Source organism: Phocoena sinus, chromosome 18, assembly GCF_008692025.1.
Source record: "Phocoena sinus isolate mPhoSin1 chromosome 18, mPhoSin1.pri, whole genome shotgun sequence".
Taxonomy (NCBI): domain Eukaryota; kingdom Metazoa; phylum Chordata; class Mammalia; order Artiodactyla; family Phocoenidae; genus Phocoena; species Phocoena sinus.
In genome coordinates this window covers 69,159,159-69,173,099 of record NC_045780.1, presented here as the reverse complement: position 1 = coordinate 69,173,099, position 13,941 = coordinate 69,159,159, and the positions used below count along the sequence as shown (strand labels likewise).

At 42.3% G+C, this 13,941-nt stretch overlaps 1 protein-coding gene across 3 annotated transcripts in view; it reads right to left on the bottom strand.

Moving 5' to 3' along the window:
- Window positions 1-7,263, bottom strand: part of PCCA (propionyl-CoA carboxylase subunit alpha) — a 355,051-nt gene extending 347,788 nt beyond the window's left edge. For 2 of the 3 annotated variants that reach the window (XR_004346661.1, XM_032611119.1), the window contains exon 1: window positions 7,110-7,263. Coding sequence is in view for 2 of the 3 variants with exons in the window: in XM_032611119.1 (XP_032467010.1) it covers window positions 7,110-7,214 (105 nt within the window). In the remaining variant the exon portion in view is untranslated. The remainder of the gene's footprint in view (window positions 1-7,109) is intronic. The other variant, XM_032611120.1, reaches the window with a different exon arrangement.
- Window positions 7,264-13,941: the final 6,678 nt, after the last annotated feature.

Genomic DNA, 13,941 nt, shown 5'->3' with positions numbered 1-13,941 from the left:
CAGAATAGCTATAATCTGCGAACTTTACTCTTATATCAAACTTAATAGGATAAAGATAATACTCCCTCCCCTAAAAATCAGATCTTGTGTTTACAGCCTCAGCCAATGCAGAAAGCGAACTCTAAATATAAAGAAAAGCAAAACCTACGTGGGAATTTCTCACATTTATTCCGCTGCAAGGTAGCGCTAGGATATTTACACAAGAAAGTAAATAGCATACCAGCTTCCTATCAATTTTATAAAATGAAACAAAACAGTTTACAGTTTTACAAATTTTTCCTAATATCATAAGGCACATAATGTTCTGTTGTAGGAACATGTCAACATATCCTTTTACAAAAGGCAAAATCATACATGTGTCTTTAGTCACTAACAAATAAAGGGCGTAACTGATTCCTGATGGCAAAAACCAAATGTGAGTCTTCCAGAGACAAAACACAATCTGGGGTAGACATTTTAGGTATTCTAATTAGCTTTGGAGAGAGAGAATAAACAGCGATGTTTATGTCTGGGGAAGGGAACACGTCCCAGAATACCGCCTGGGAAAGAACTCTGGGAGAAGAAACCAAGGAACCTGAGTTCTAACCCTAGCTCAGCTGACACTATTTCTAGGACTTGAGCAAACCACTTTAACTCCTCCGCCCTCTACTGAGAAATGAAAGCTCAGATGAGTTTTCTCTAAGGTCCCTACTAACCTACACCACTATTATTCAAAAAACAAGAGCTTAGTACAGAGATTCTAACATGTGCAAGCATCGGACAATTATGAAGAATATACAGTTAATCCAAACTGAACATGTGGGCCAAGAGGATGGTGACATGGATCTCACTGCTGAACTGGTCCGAGAGCAACAAACGCTGAGCTATTCGGTGGAAATAGAGCTAATTTCAGAGATCTGAATAAATATGAATTAAGTTTCTAGAATACCTTTGGGAATAAAAACCTCAGGACTCTATCTCATCAGATGGTCTCATGAAAAATGGACTAAGCTAAACTTGGTCCCAACAGAACAGTTTCTAACCTAGAACAATTCAAGCTCTGAGAAATGTTTGGGTCAGCTGACTCAATGTAATACACATTTACTTTCAGGAAACTACCAATAACATAAAACTCAAAAATGTCTATACCACACAGTTCTTAAAACTAAATTAACTCTTACAAATTACACCTGACCAAAATGTAGGGGAAGAACTAGCACTACACCTAACTGATCAAATTGGGGTTTTTTAAATCTTTTTATTACTATTTTTAAATAGTTGGTTCTGAAGATCTAACAGATTATATTTTACCACCATTATCAAAAAAAGAAAGCATACAGCTTGTACACATATGAATTTGTGATAATGTGGCCCCAAAATTTAAAAAACATAGATGCCCCTAGTTAGCCAAGAAACTAGAAGTAGAAACGGTACTAGCAATCATAACAAACTACTGAGGGAAAACAAGAGTTTGGGCCATTCCCATAGCAAGTCCAAACTGGTTTGCAGTCAGCCCCACAACGGCTCTCTTGTGTTCCTGTTTACTCCTGGCAGACCTTCATGGAAGTTCAAAGTTACAAAGAACACAAGTCAAAAATCAGATAATTTTGTAGAGCTACAACATAATTTTTTTTTTTAATACAAAGGACAAGTTAGTAGAATTCTGCTAATTTGGACCTCTACATAGCATTTTTAATGTTATTTTTCTTAAGCATATAAAAAACTGGCTACAAGCTCAGTCCAAAATTCTTTTAAGATACTTCCTAGAACAAGTGTGTTCAAAGGAGAAACTTTAATCAACTCTATTTATAAAGACTATTTAGCCTATGACAGCCAAAAGGAGAAAGGTCAGTGTATGCAAAATGACTTCCCAATAATGTACTGCATTGGTTCTCTTCTGCAAGAATAAAGATTTCCAATATTTTCCACACTTAGAAAAGAAATGCCAGCTAACAATGTGGCACGTGGGAAGTAGCACGACCTTCAGAGCCACAAGACCTGGATCAACTCTTAGCTCCACTGCTTCATAGGTATGAAACATTGAGCACATAATTTCTCTGGACTCCAGCTTCCATCTATAAAATGTACTAGATGACACCTCCCTTGCTTTCCTACAGGGCTGTTGAAAAAAAAAAAAATCAAGCCTTTATAAATGGTAAAGCACCAAGAAAATGGAAGATTTTACACAAAAACTAAATCCAATTATGCAGCTGTAGCTTTCTTTCTTAAAATTATACCAGGCCAGGGATTCCCTGGTGGCACAGCAGTTAAGAATCCGCCTGCCAATGCAGGGGACACGGGTTCAAGCCCTGGTCCAGGAGGATCCCACATGCCGTGGAGCAACTAAGCCCGTGCGCCACAACTACTGAGCCTGTGCTCTAGAGCCCACGAGCCACAACTACTGAAGCCCACACGCCTAGAGCCAATGTGAAGCCCCCACACAGCAACGAAGAGTAGCCCCCGCTCACCGCAACTACAGAAAGCCCACAGGCAGCAATGAAGACCCAACGCAGCCATAAAAAAACAAACAAATAAATGAATAAATAAAACCAGGCCATTTTGGAGTTCCCATAAAAGTAATAATATAAGAGCTGTGATCTAGACTCAGATTCAGACCCCGGTTCAAATGCTGGCTCTGACATTTCCTAAACATAATTTTCCTCACATATAAACTGGGCATAAAAACTACTTATCTAGGACATAAGGCTGCCATGAGGATTAAATGAGAATGTGTAAAATGCCTAGCACAGTTTTGCATATGTTAAAGTAAGCATACAATAACTGTTAACCAAAAAAAGGGGTACAGCTTGTACACAAACTGTTCACATGCCTTCCGGCCATTGCCAACAAGGACTGCCCTTTTCTAACTAGGAGACCACCTACTTTCACATTCTGGATGTGGCCTCAGGTGGCAGCCCAAACTGGTAAATCCACTAGACTCATGTTTAAAGAAGAACTTAAACACTAATCCTGCCAAACCAAAAGTATTCCTCTTAACATAACCACAGCGGCATTCAGGTGTATAATACTAAAACAATTCTGTTGACAGGTTAATTCATTATCAGGATGCATGCTATTGGGGTTGGCCAAAAAGTTCATTCGGGTTTTACTATAAGATGTTACAGAAAACCCCGAACAAACCTATTGGCCAACCAATGCTTCAAAGAAACCATCCTCAAAATTGTGGATTAATGGAGCCATAACATGCTCTTACCAAGTAAAAGTAAATATTTGATAGTGCTTCATTTTCAAAACTTCCAGGCGAAGGTCCTCTCTTTCACATTTCACGACACAGAGCTGGGACGCACCAGCCAAATATTTCTTTCAGCATTTTAACAGAACCACAGTGACCAGAAAAAAAAACCTTTAAAAACACTGCCGGAAGTCAGGCTTTTTCACTTAAGCACAGCTTTTCCTTCACAGACATTGACTATTTAGCCTTCAGGACCTCACTTGCCATCCCAATCTTCAACTGTCTGCCAAGACCTTCTGTTACAAGCTAGGCTGAATACGTAACATTTGAGAGAGATGATCAAATCTCAAGATTCATGTCAATTACTTCTCAATAAAACTGGGGGAATAAAACTCAAGATTCTCCAGCTCTGCCTCCATAGTAAAAGCTGGAACACCAGAGAACTATATACATCAACTTTAAAACTTCCTCATTCCACTACAGCTCCCCAACCAGGCCATTCCTCCCACCCCACCTGTAGCAGATGTTGGTGTACATCCAGAACCTGTTCACCAGGCGGTGAAGGCCCCCAGTTGGTGTACTCTGGGTGTACTCTGTACATGTATCCTACTCATGGCTCACACCTGCTCCCTAGTTTGCCCCATTTGCCTCAACTAGACAGGAGTTCTCCATCAAGCCTGGGAGCTACATCCCTCCCAGCCCACAGCCAATGACTGACTCATACAGGGTTCAAAAGGCTGCCCCCACCCCGCATCTCAAGGTGGGTCCAATTTAGTATTGCAATCTGTGCTTTAGTGCTGGCTGTCCAATATGGCAGCCACTAGCCACAGGCAGCTTCTGAGCACTTGAAATATGCCAGTCCAAGTTCCAATGTACTCCAAGTGTATAATACACACCAGATTTGAAGACTTAATACCAAAAACAAACAACCAAAAAAACCTTGTTAATTTTTTACATTAACATATTGAAATGTTTTAAATATACTGGGTTAAATAAAGTACATTAATATTTAACCTTTTAAAAAAATGTTAATGTGCTAGAAAATATTAAATTACATTTGCAGCTCACATTTTATGTTTATTGCACAGGGCTGAACTAGAACAGTGCTTCTCAAACCTAACTGTGCACCAGTATCACCTGGAGAAGGGCTTGTTAAAACAGATGGCTGGGGCTTCCCTGGTGGCGCAGTGGTTGAGAGTCCGCCTGCCGATGCAGGGGACGCGGGTTCGTGCCCCGGTCCGGGAAGATCCTACATGCCGCGGAGCGGCTGGGCCCGTGAGCCATGGCTGCTGAGCCTGCGCGTCCGGAGCCTGTGCTCCGCAGCGGGAGAGGCCACAACAGTGAGAGGCCCGCGTAGCGCCAAAAAAAAAAAAAAAAAACAGATGGCTGGGCTCTAACCCCAGATTTCCAAACTTGGCAGGTCTAGGGCAGAGCTAGAAGATGTGCATTCCTAGCAAGTACCCAGGTAATGCTGCTGTCGCCGCTGTCGCCACTGGCTGGAGTCCCCTGCTTTGAGAACCACTGCTCCAGGGCTCCCCTGTGGGATGGAACTGAATCTAGTTTCCATCTGGAGCCCCTTCCTTGCTTAGATTTTTTTCCCCTGCTCTAGCCTGCTTTCTTCATTCTTCTCAACTACTACCACCTGCACAAAATCCCTCTTCAGGCTCTGCTTCTAGGAAACCTAACCATCCCACTGCCATAGAACTGTTCTTACACACTATAACTTTCACTAAGTGCCAGATTAATAGCAACCAATGAGATGTAAACTATCACTGCATCTTTTGTAAAACAGTAACAAAAGAGAAAAACTAAGACTCGGTGCAGCCAAATAAATAAATAAGTATTTTTTTAAAAAGAAAGAAAACAGAAATAGACAAGATGCAGGCTCTGCCAACACATTAAAAGGAAGAAACTGGGTAAGAAAAATCAGTTTATATGTTGTACAATAAGTGTACAGCAGTAAACAGAGTAACAACTTCCTTCTCTCTCAGCCTCTCCACACTAAAATATGTCAGTGTAATAATCCCTCCCAACTCCAACATGAATGGTTTCCCATAAAACCAAGCACGGCCTACAGCAAGGCCCAGCATGGTCTGACTCCTACCTACCTCCCCAGCACCATCTAATCTCAATACCAGAGCCTCAGTAGGCTTTTCTCAGTTCTCCTACCTTGTCATGCCCTCTGGCCCAGGACTTTTGTACGTGCTGCTCTCTCACATATAACGTTCACCTCTTTCTTCTATCTTTGCCTAGAAAAAGTCACTTTGTCCTTCAAAACTTGTTTCAATTTTCACTTCCAAAGGAAAACTCCCTTACCTTAGGCATGGTTTGAGCAAGTCACATAAAACTGTGCCTCAATTTCTTCATCTGTAAATGGGGATTATATGGCTGTTGTGAGGACTGAATAAATTAATTCAAGTAGAGCACCAGAACAGTATCTAGGACACAAAGCTCAAAATCTAGACTTGGTCAAATCCCTCCATTTTATTTTCTTCTATACAGCACTAGGACCTCTCCCCTAATAGCATTTTACACTTGTCTGTCTCCTTAACAGACTAAATGTTCTAAAAGAGAAATTATATTCATTTCATAGAGATGGAACACAGGAAGTAGAGAAAGACTTGCTGGGAAAAAAAAAAACAGCTGAAAGGAAGAAGTGGAGGCCCAAAGAGATGACTTATTTAATATACCAAACTTCATCTGTGTGACTCCAAAGCCCATGCCTTCCCACCACACCATGCTGCCTCCTACACATCAATAAATGCATTCAGAATTTTGCAACTGCAAGTGATGTGGCCAAAAAAGATTAAAAGATGAAAGAACACTAAAGATTAAGAAACAATAAATTGTGTGCCCACACAAACTTTGGGTTTTTTGAGAGTGGGCATTCTAAAGCTGACACTAAGCTAATGCACCTGCAGACTTACTTTCACTTCCATGTTCAGCTGTGGCTGAACATTTCTCACCTGGGACTAAGCTCCCTCCTCTTTAAAAGAGTAGGATGCGCCAAATCATCTCTATCGTGTCTTCCAATTCTAAAAGTTAAATGACAATAAATCAAGTTACGTGCCTGTTTTTTTAAAAGGAAGATAACAGGTGGTTTTCAGAGAAACCTTTATTTTAAATAATTTGTTCAAGTGACTTAAACTCTGTTAATAAAGTAAGTTAGGCAGTCTTCGTTTAGAAATTACAAGAGACTCCATGTTGAAGAGAAAAAGTGTTAAGAGCCACACACAAACACTCCAACATATAAGTCAAGGCTACCACCATGAAAACCCTAGAACATTCAGTGCAGAGATGTGTTTAGAAGAGCACAAACATCAGGCTAACCACTACACAGAAGAGAAAAACTCACAATATGCATATACAGTATATAATATGATATAATACAATTAAAATAGGCTCTCAACTCAAGCAAAGGTAATAGCAATCCTGACATCTTATGATACTTTAAAAGGTGAGACAAACTCAAAACCCTAACACTACTTGAGCAGCAATTTAGTGTCCCTTCAAAGCAGGAAGGAGGCAAAAGAAAATGGAAACGATAAGGACCCTTAAAAATACACCTGGAAAGCTCAAGACAAGCCAAAACCTCATGGCCCAAGAGCGGGAGCACGGTAAATGCACGTACATTACAACCAGGTGGCTGTCAGCCGCTCCCGAGAAAGCAGAAAACTCACGCCTACAGGCTCCTTGGGCCGCTCGGCCCTCCATGATACTCCGAGTAACAGCTGGGGCGAAGGACGCCGGCTCTGCCCCGCTCCAGGGCGAACTCCGGAGGGAGAGGGAGTTAGGGGCACGGTCCGACGCGGAACCCGGCGCCGAATGTCGCCCGGACACCTACGGAGCGCTCTACGCAGCACTAGCCACCGCCTGGCGGTGCGGGGCTGGGAGCCCAATGAGGCCCAGGCCCACGGGGAGTCCCGGCGCTCCTCACCTTCAGGGTCCATAGCGCCGCGCTCCGCAACAGTGGCTGCAGCCACCGCCGTCCACGCCGTCCTGCTGTGACCAGCGCGGCCTCCCCGACCCAAAGCCCCGCCATTGTTGCCCCTGCAGAGCGGAGCTCCGCTGACCTCTCACCCCGCGGAAGGAGTCGGAGAAAGGGAGCGCCTAGAATTCGGCCAATCACGAGCCTGGGGTCCGTGGCCCCGCCCCTTACTGCGGGGAAGGGAGGAACCGGGAGCGGGACTCGCCCAACCGCGGGAGCCGGGAACCTGGATGCTGGGCAAGCGCGTGCTGGGCCGCGGGGGAGTCTGGCCGAGCGGCCCGCCAGGAGCCAGCTTGGGGCTGCCGGCCCGACACTATCCCGGCAATGAGCGAGGCAGGGAGGACACGCGTGTGTTCTGGCGCGGTTGATCCGCGCCTGCTTGGGGTAAAGCCCGTATTGCGCCAGCTTCCACTTAGCAACCTACACGCTGTGCGGACAGCGAACGTCACTGAGGTAACTCCGCCCCTTGACCACCCCTCAGCCCAGGGCCACCCTACAGTCTCGAGTGTCCTAAGTTCCAGGCAGGTACCCAAACTAAGATCCTGTAAGTTTGAAGGCGTAAGTTGCAAAGCGCCAAACCAAGGTAAGGTTTTGGACAAATGTGGTAACATAGAAAACGCTCTAGGTCTAGAAATCAGAGATCCCAGCTCAAGCCCTACCTCTTCTGCATATACTAACATCTGCGTGTCAGAGGAATTAGCCATAACCAAAGTCGGTTTCTGTTGCTTGCAAGTCGGCACGCTTATTAATACAACTACTAAGGGCTGGACCTTGTTAGATGCCTCAAATTTTGTCTCTTTTAATCTTTACAAGAACCCTATTGGCCTATACATTTCCCATTTTAAGAAACTGAATTTATAGAGAGGAAAAGCCACTCAGCTAGTAAGTAGTGAAACTAGGGTTTGAACCCAGGTCTGGCTGTCTTCAGGGACTGGACTTTTGTTTTATTATGGACAGTTTTTAACAGACACAAAAGAGAGAAAATAGTCTTATGATCACCCAGGCACCCATCACACAGCTTCAACAAATCAACATTTTGTCAATCTTGTTTCATCTATTCCCCCTGCTTATTTTTTGCTGGAGTATTCTGAAGCAAATCTCAGACATCAGGTCCTCTCACCTATATATACGATAGCATCAGGGGCTCTCTCTTAACTATTTTGCTTCTCGTACAGAGTCACCTTGAGACAGTTAACAAAGCTAGGAATGACACAGAATGTCTTACAACATGGCAAATGCCAAAAGAGTTACAAACTGTTTAAGGATAACTAAGAGGTGACACAATGGAATTTTAAAATGTAAGCAGGAACTTGCATGACACACAATATAAAAATTTATATCAGTTTCACAGGATTTCTCACTTAGGTATCTAAGGATGGGCTCATTTCCTACCCAGGAAACCTGCTTTTCTTTTTTCTTTTTTTCTTTTCCTTCCTCCTATTTTTACCCTTTGGAGTGATTCTCCTTAGATCCTATCTGTTTTGTCTTATAGAAGTTATTTTCTTGTACGGCAGTTGTGGCAGAAACTACTTGTTCCATAATATCTATTCTCCACTCCTTTCTTTAGTAAAAGAGCTCCTGAGCTTTAGCTGAGCACATGGCCACCCAGCTAAAGGCTGCACTATCCACCCTCCCTAACAACAAGGTGTGGACATGTGATTAAGGTGTGCTTTATGGAATGTAATAATTGTGCCCTTAAAGAGTAGAGGCATGCCTTCCATTTCCTCTTCCCTCCTTCCTGAAAGAAGACATACTGGTGGGTGCTGGAGCAACCATCTTAACTCGTGAGATAGGAGCCCCATGTTGAAAATAGCAGAGCAATAAGATAGGAGGAGCCAAGGTCCCCTACTCTGTGGAATCATCTTATCAGTCTTCTACTGCTTAATGCATGGACTGTTATGTGACAGAGAAATAAATTTTTATCTTGTTTAAATCATTGTTATTTCTGTCTTAACTATAGCAGCCAGAACTGTATCCTAATCAATTCACAAGTGAGGTACTGACAAAATGAAACCTGATATATGTGGTGATAACTTAATGGTGACCACCCCAATACAGCAAACCAGAATCTGAAAGCTGATGACCCCTGTTATGCATGGTACCTCTTTAGTAAAATGGTTGCTTTCAAAGCCTGGGACAATATTGTTTTTGCTTTCTTTGATATAGCCTGTAATTCTAATACCGTGTTTTCAAGGGAATATAATTGCCAGTTTTGAGCTGAACAGTTCTACCTTCTCCAAGCTATGCCACACATTTTGGGATGTTTATCATCTCCAAAACCCACTTCCTGTTACCGATGTCTGAAAATAGTTGTTTCATATATTTTGTCCAATTTTCTATTTATCTATAGTGGGAGGGAACCAACTTCTCCATCTAGAACCAGTCTGGAACCAGTTACTCTGCCTTTGCTAGAAATAATAAATCTCCTCTCAGAATTCTGAAAACATTTTACATCATCTTCTAGCTTCCAGAGTTGCTCTTGAGAAGTCAGATGCCAATCTCCCCTGTGATCCCCCGTATCCTGTTACAAGATACTGCCCTACTGTTGCATGGTGTGCATGGAGCCGAGGGAAGCTGGGGTGTAAATCAGGGAATCATGAGCAGCCACATGAGCAATAAGTAGCAAGACTGCACTCCACCTAGAGACCCTGAACTTTGCGCTACATACATATATTTGGCTCTCCCTGAGTTTGGAGCACTAACAGACTAGGCAAACTGGAGTGGAAATTATGTTTCCCCAAATCCTCTGCCCTATACTGGTTAGAGATAACCAAGAGGACCTTGTAAGATATTTAGAAAGCAGGAGTGGGGGCTTCCCTGGTGGTGCAGTGGTTAGGAGTCCTCCTGCCATGCAGGGCGCGGGTTCGAGCCCTGGTCCAGGAAGATCCCACGTGCCACAGAGCGGCTAAGCCCGCGCGCCTGGAGCCCGTGCTCTGCAACGGGGGGAGCCGCTGCAGTGGGAGGCCCGCGTGCCGCAGCGAGGAGTGGGCCCCACTCACCTCAACTGGAGAGAGCCCGTGCACAGTGATGAAGACCCAACGCAGCCAAAAATAATAAATAAATAAAATAAATTTTAAAAAAAAGAAAGAAAGCAGGAGTGAAGTGGCAGCCAATACTCCCAGATTATTACCGAAAGGTAAGGAACACAGTTTCCTGGAAGACTGCGTGTCCTCAGCCTCCACTCTGTATCCAGCTTGTTTTTCCCAACTGCTAGCCCTGCTGACCACCAGCAACCCCAGGCCCACCACCAGACACTTGGCTGCAGACCCCCAGAGGTAGTAGCTGTCCAGAAGCAATTGCTTCTCATGACCCCTTTCTGAGAGCCTTCCTCACATTCCTATCTGGCAGCCAGACATGCTTAGCTTCTCTGCTATCCCCCTTATCCAGCTTGTCCAACTTGTCTACCAATGCTTCAAGCAGACTCTTGTAATCACTCTTTCTCTGCCAGTAGCCTGTAGCCACTGATGAATGTGAGTATGTACTGCGGGAAGGGAAAATAACCAAAATTTTCAGGGATTACTGGACTCTAGCTCTGAACTGATGCTAATTCCTGGAAAGCCAAAATGCTATTGTATTCCCCCCGTAAAAGTAGAGTCTTATGGAGGTGTGCTTCCTTGGCTGAATCCTGACTGTTACACTAGTGAGAAGAGTAGTCGTGCAGAACTCTTTAAGTGATGAAGGCGTGGACTGTGGCAGAGACTTCTAGTTGTCCCCTAATACCCACCTTCCTCTTGCTTCTTTAGTAAAAGAACTCTTACAATTAGCTGGGTACATGGCCCTCAGGGAATAACTACATTTGCCAACTTCCATCACAGCAAGAGTGGCTAGGTTACTAAGTTTTGGCCAATGGGATGTAAGCAAAAGTGACATGGGTAACTTCTGGGTTGTGCCCCTAAAGGGAAGAGGCATGCCTTCCACTTTCCCTTCTCCTCTTCCCAGCTTGCCAGAATGTGGGCATAATGTTGGGGGCAAAGTTGTCATCTTAGATGATAAGAAGGAAGTCAGGCGTTGAGGAAGACAAAACAATAACCAAGGAGCTCGAAGGTGACACTATGGAGCTGCTATATCAGCCCTGGAAGGTTTTGCTCAGATTTTTATGCAAAAGAGAAAAACACTGTATCTTATTTAAGTTACTGTGTTGTGTTTTGTTTTGCCTTTGTTAACAGTAGCCGAATGTGTACCCTAACTAATAGAACACAACTCTATGCCTTTGCCCTCTCCACTTAAAGTTACAGATTGTACTCAATAACAACAACAAAAACAATCAAAATATAAACAGAAGACCTAAATAGACATTTCTCCAGAGAAGACATACAGATGGCCAATAGGCACATGAAAAGACGCTCATCATTGATACTTATCAGAGAAATAAATGCAAATAAAACTATGATGAGTTATCACATCATACCAGTAAGAATGGCTATTGTCAAAAAGTTTACAAATAATAAATGCTGAAGAGGGTGTCGAGAAAAGGGGACCCTCCTACAGTGTTGGTGGGAATGTAAATTGGTGCAGCCACTATGGAAAACAGTATGGAGGTTCCTTAAAAAACTAAAAATAGAGCTACTATGTGATCCAGCAACCCCACTTTGGGGTATATATTCAAAGGAAATGAAAACAGAAAATTGAAGAGATATCTGTACACCCATGTTGAAGCATTATTCACAACAGCCAAAATATAGAAAGAACCTAAGTGTCCATCAACAAATGACTGAATAAAGATATGGTATATAAAGTGAAATAACCCACAGGAAGAAGGACAAATACCACATGATGTCACTTATATGTGGAATCTAAAAAATAAGAAAAAATGTCAAACTCATAGACACAGAGTAGGAAAGTGTTTTCCAGGGGCTGGGGCAGGGGAGGAAATAGGGAGAGATTGGTAACAGAGTGCAAACTTTCAGCAATAAGATGAATAAGTTCTGAGGATCTAATGTAAAACATGGTGGCTATAATTAATAACACCATATTGTATAACTGAAATTTGCTAAGAGAGTAGAACTTAATTGTTCTCACCATAAAAAAAAGTTATATATATGAGGTGATGGATGTGTTAGTTACCTAGATGGGTGGAAATTCTTTCATAATGTATACGTATATCAAATCAGCACAATGTAGACTTTAAACATCTTACAATTTTATATGTCAATTATACCTCAATAAAGCTGAAATTTATAAATAGATAAATAAATTAAAAATTTTTTAAATACTCCTCAAAACTGTCAAGGTCATGAAAAACAAGGAAAGACAGAAACTATCACAGACCAGAGATGGCTAAGGACATATGATGCAGTGCAATATCCTGGACTGGATACAAAAACTAAAAACTGTAAAAACTACTGAAATTCAAATAGTCTAGAGTTTAGTTAATAATAATGTACCAATGTTGTTTCCTTAGTTTTAACAAACGTACCATGGTAACATAAGACATCAACATTAGGGGAAATTATGTGAGGAGTGTATGGGAACTCTGTATTTTGTCTTTACAACTTTCCTATAAATCTAAAATTATTCAAAAATAAAAAATTTATCACCATAAAAAAAGGATAATTGAAAGGTAGATAAATAGGGAGAAAATATCTGCAAACAAAGCAACTGACAAGGGATTAATCTCCAAAATATACAAACAGCTCATGCAGCTCAATATCAAAAAAACAAACAACCCAATCAAAAATTGGGCAGAAGACCGAAACAGACACTTCTCCAAAGAAGACATACAGATGACCAAAAAGCACATGAAAAGATGCTCGACATCACTAATTATTAGATAAATGCAAATCAAAACTACAGTGAGGGCTTCCCTGGTGGCGCAGTGGTTAAGAATCCACCTGCCAATGCAGGGGACACGGGTTCGATCCCTGGTCCAGGAAGATCCCACATGCCACGAAGCAACTAAGTCAGTGCACCACAACTACTGAGCCTGCGCTCTAGAGCCCACGAGCCACAACTACTGAGCATGCATGCCATAACTACTGAAGCCTGAGTGCCTAGAACCCATGCTCCACAAGAGAAGGCACCACAATGAGAAGCCCACTCATCTCAATGAAGGGTAGCCCCCACTCACCACAGCTAGAGAAAGCCCGCATGCAGCAACGAACGCCCAATGCAGCTGAAAATAAAATAAATAAAATAAATAAGTTTATATATTAAAAAAAAAACTACAATGAGGTACCACCTCACACCAGTCAGAATGACCATTATCAAAAAGTCTACAAACAATAAAGAGGGTGGAGAGGGTGTGGAGAAAAGGGAACCCTCCTGCACTGTTGGTGGGAATGTAAATTGAAACAGTCACTATGGAGAACAGTATCGAGGTTCCTTAAAAAAACTAAAAATAGAACTACCATATGACCCAGCAATCCCACTCCTAGGCATATACCCACAGAAAACCATAATTCAAAAAGATACATGCACCCCAATGTTCATTGCAGCATTATTTATAATAGCCAGGACATGGAAGCAATCTAAATGTCCATCAACAGAGGAATGGATAAAGAAGATGTGATACATATATACAATGGCGTATTACTCAGCCAAAAGATATTTGTTCAAAAAGAACAAAATAATGGCATTTGCAGCAACATGGATTGGACCTAGAGATTGTCATACTGAGTGAAGTTAAGTCAGACAAAGAAAGATAAATATGATATCACATATATGGAATCTAAAAAAAGAAGGTACAAATGAACTTATTTACAAAACAGAAGTAGAATCACGGATGTAGAAAACAAACTTACGGTTACCAGGGGATAAGAGGGGGAGGAATAAATTGGAAGAT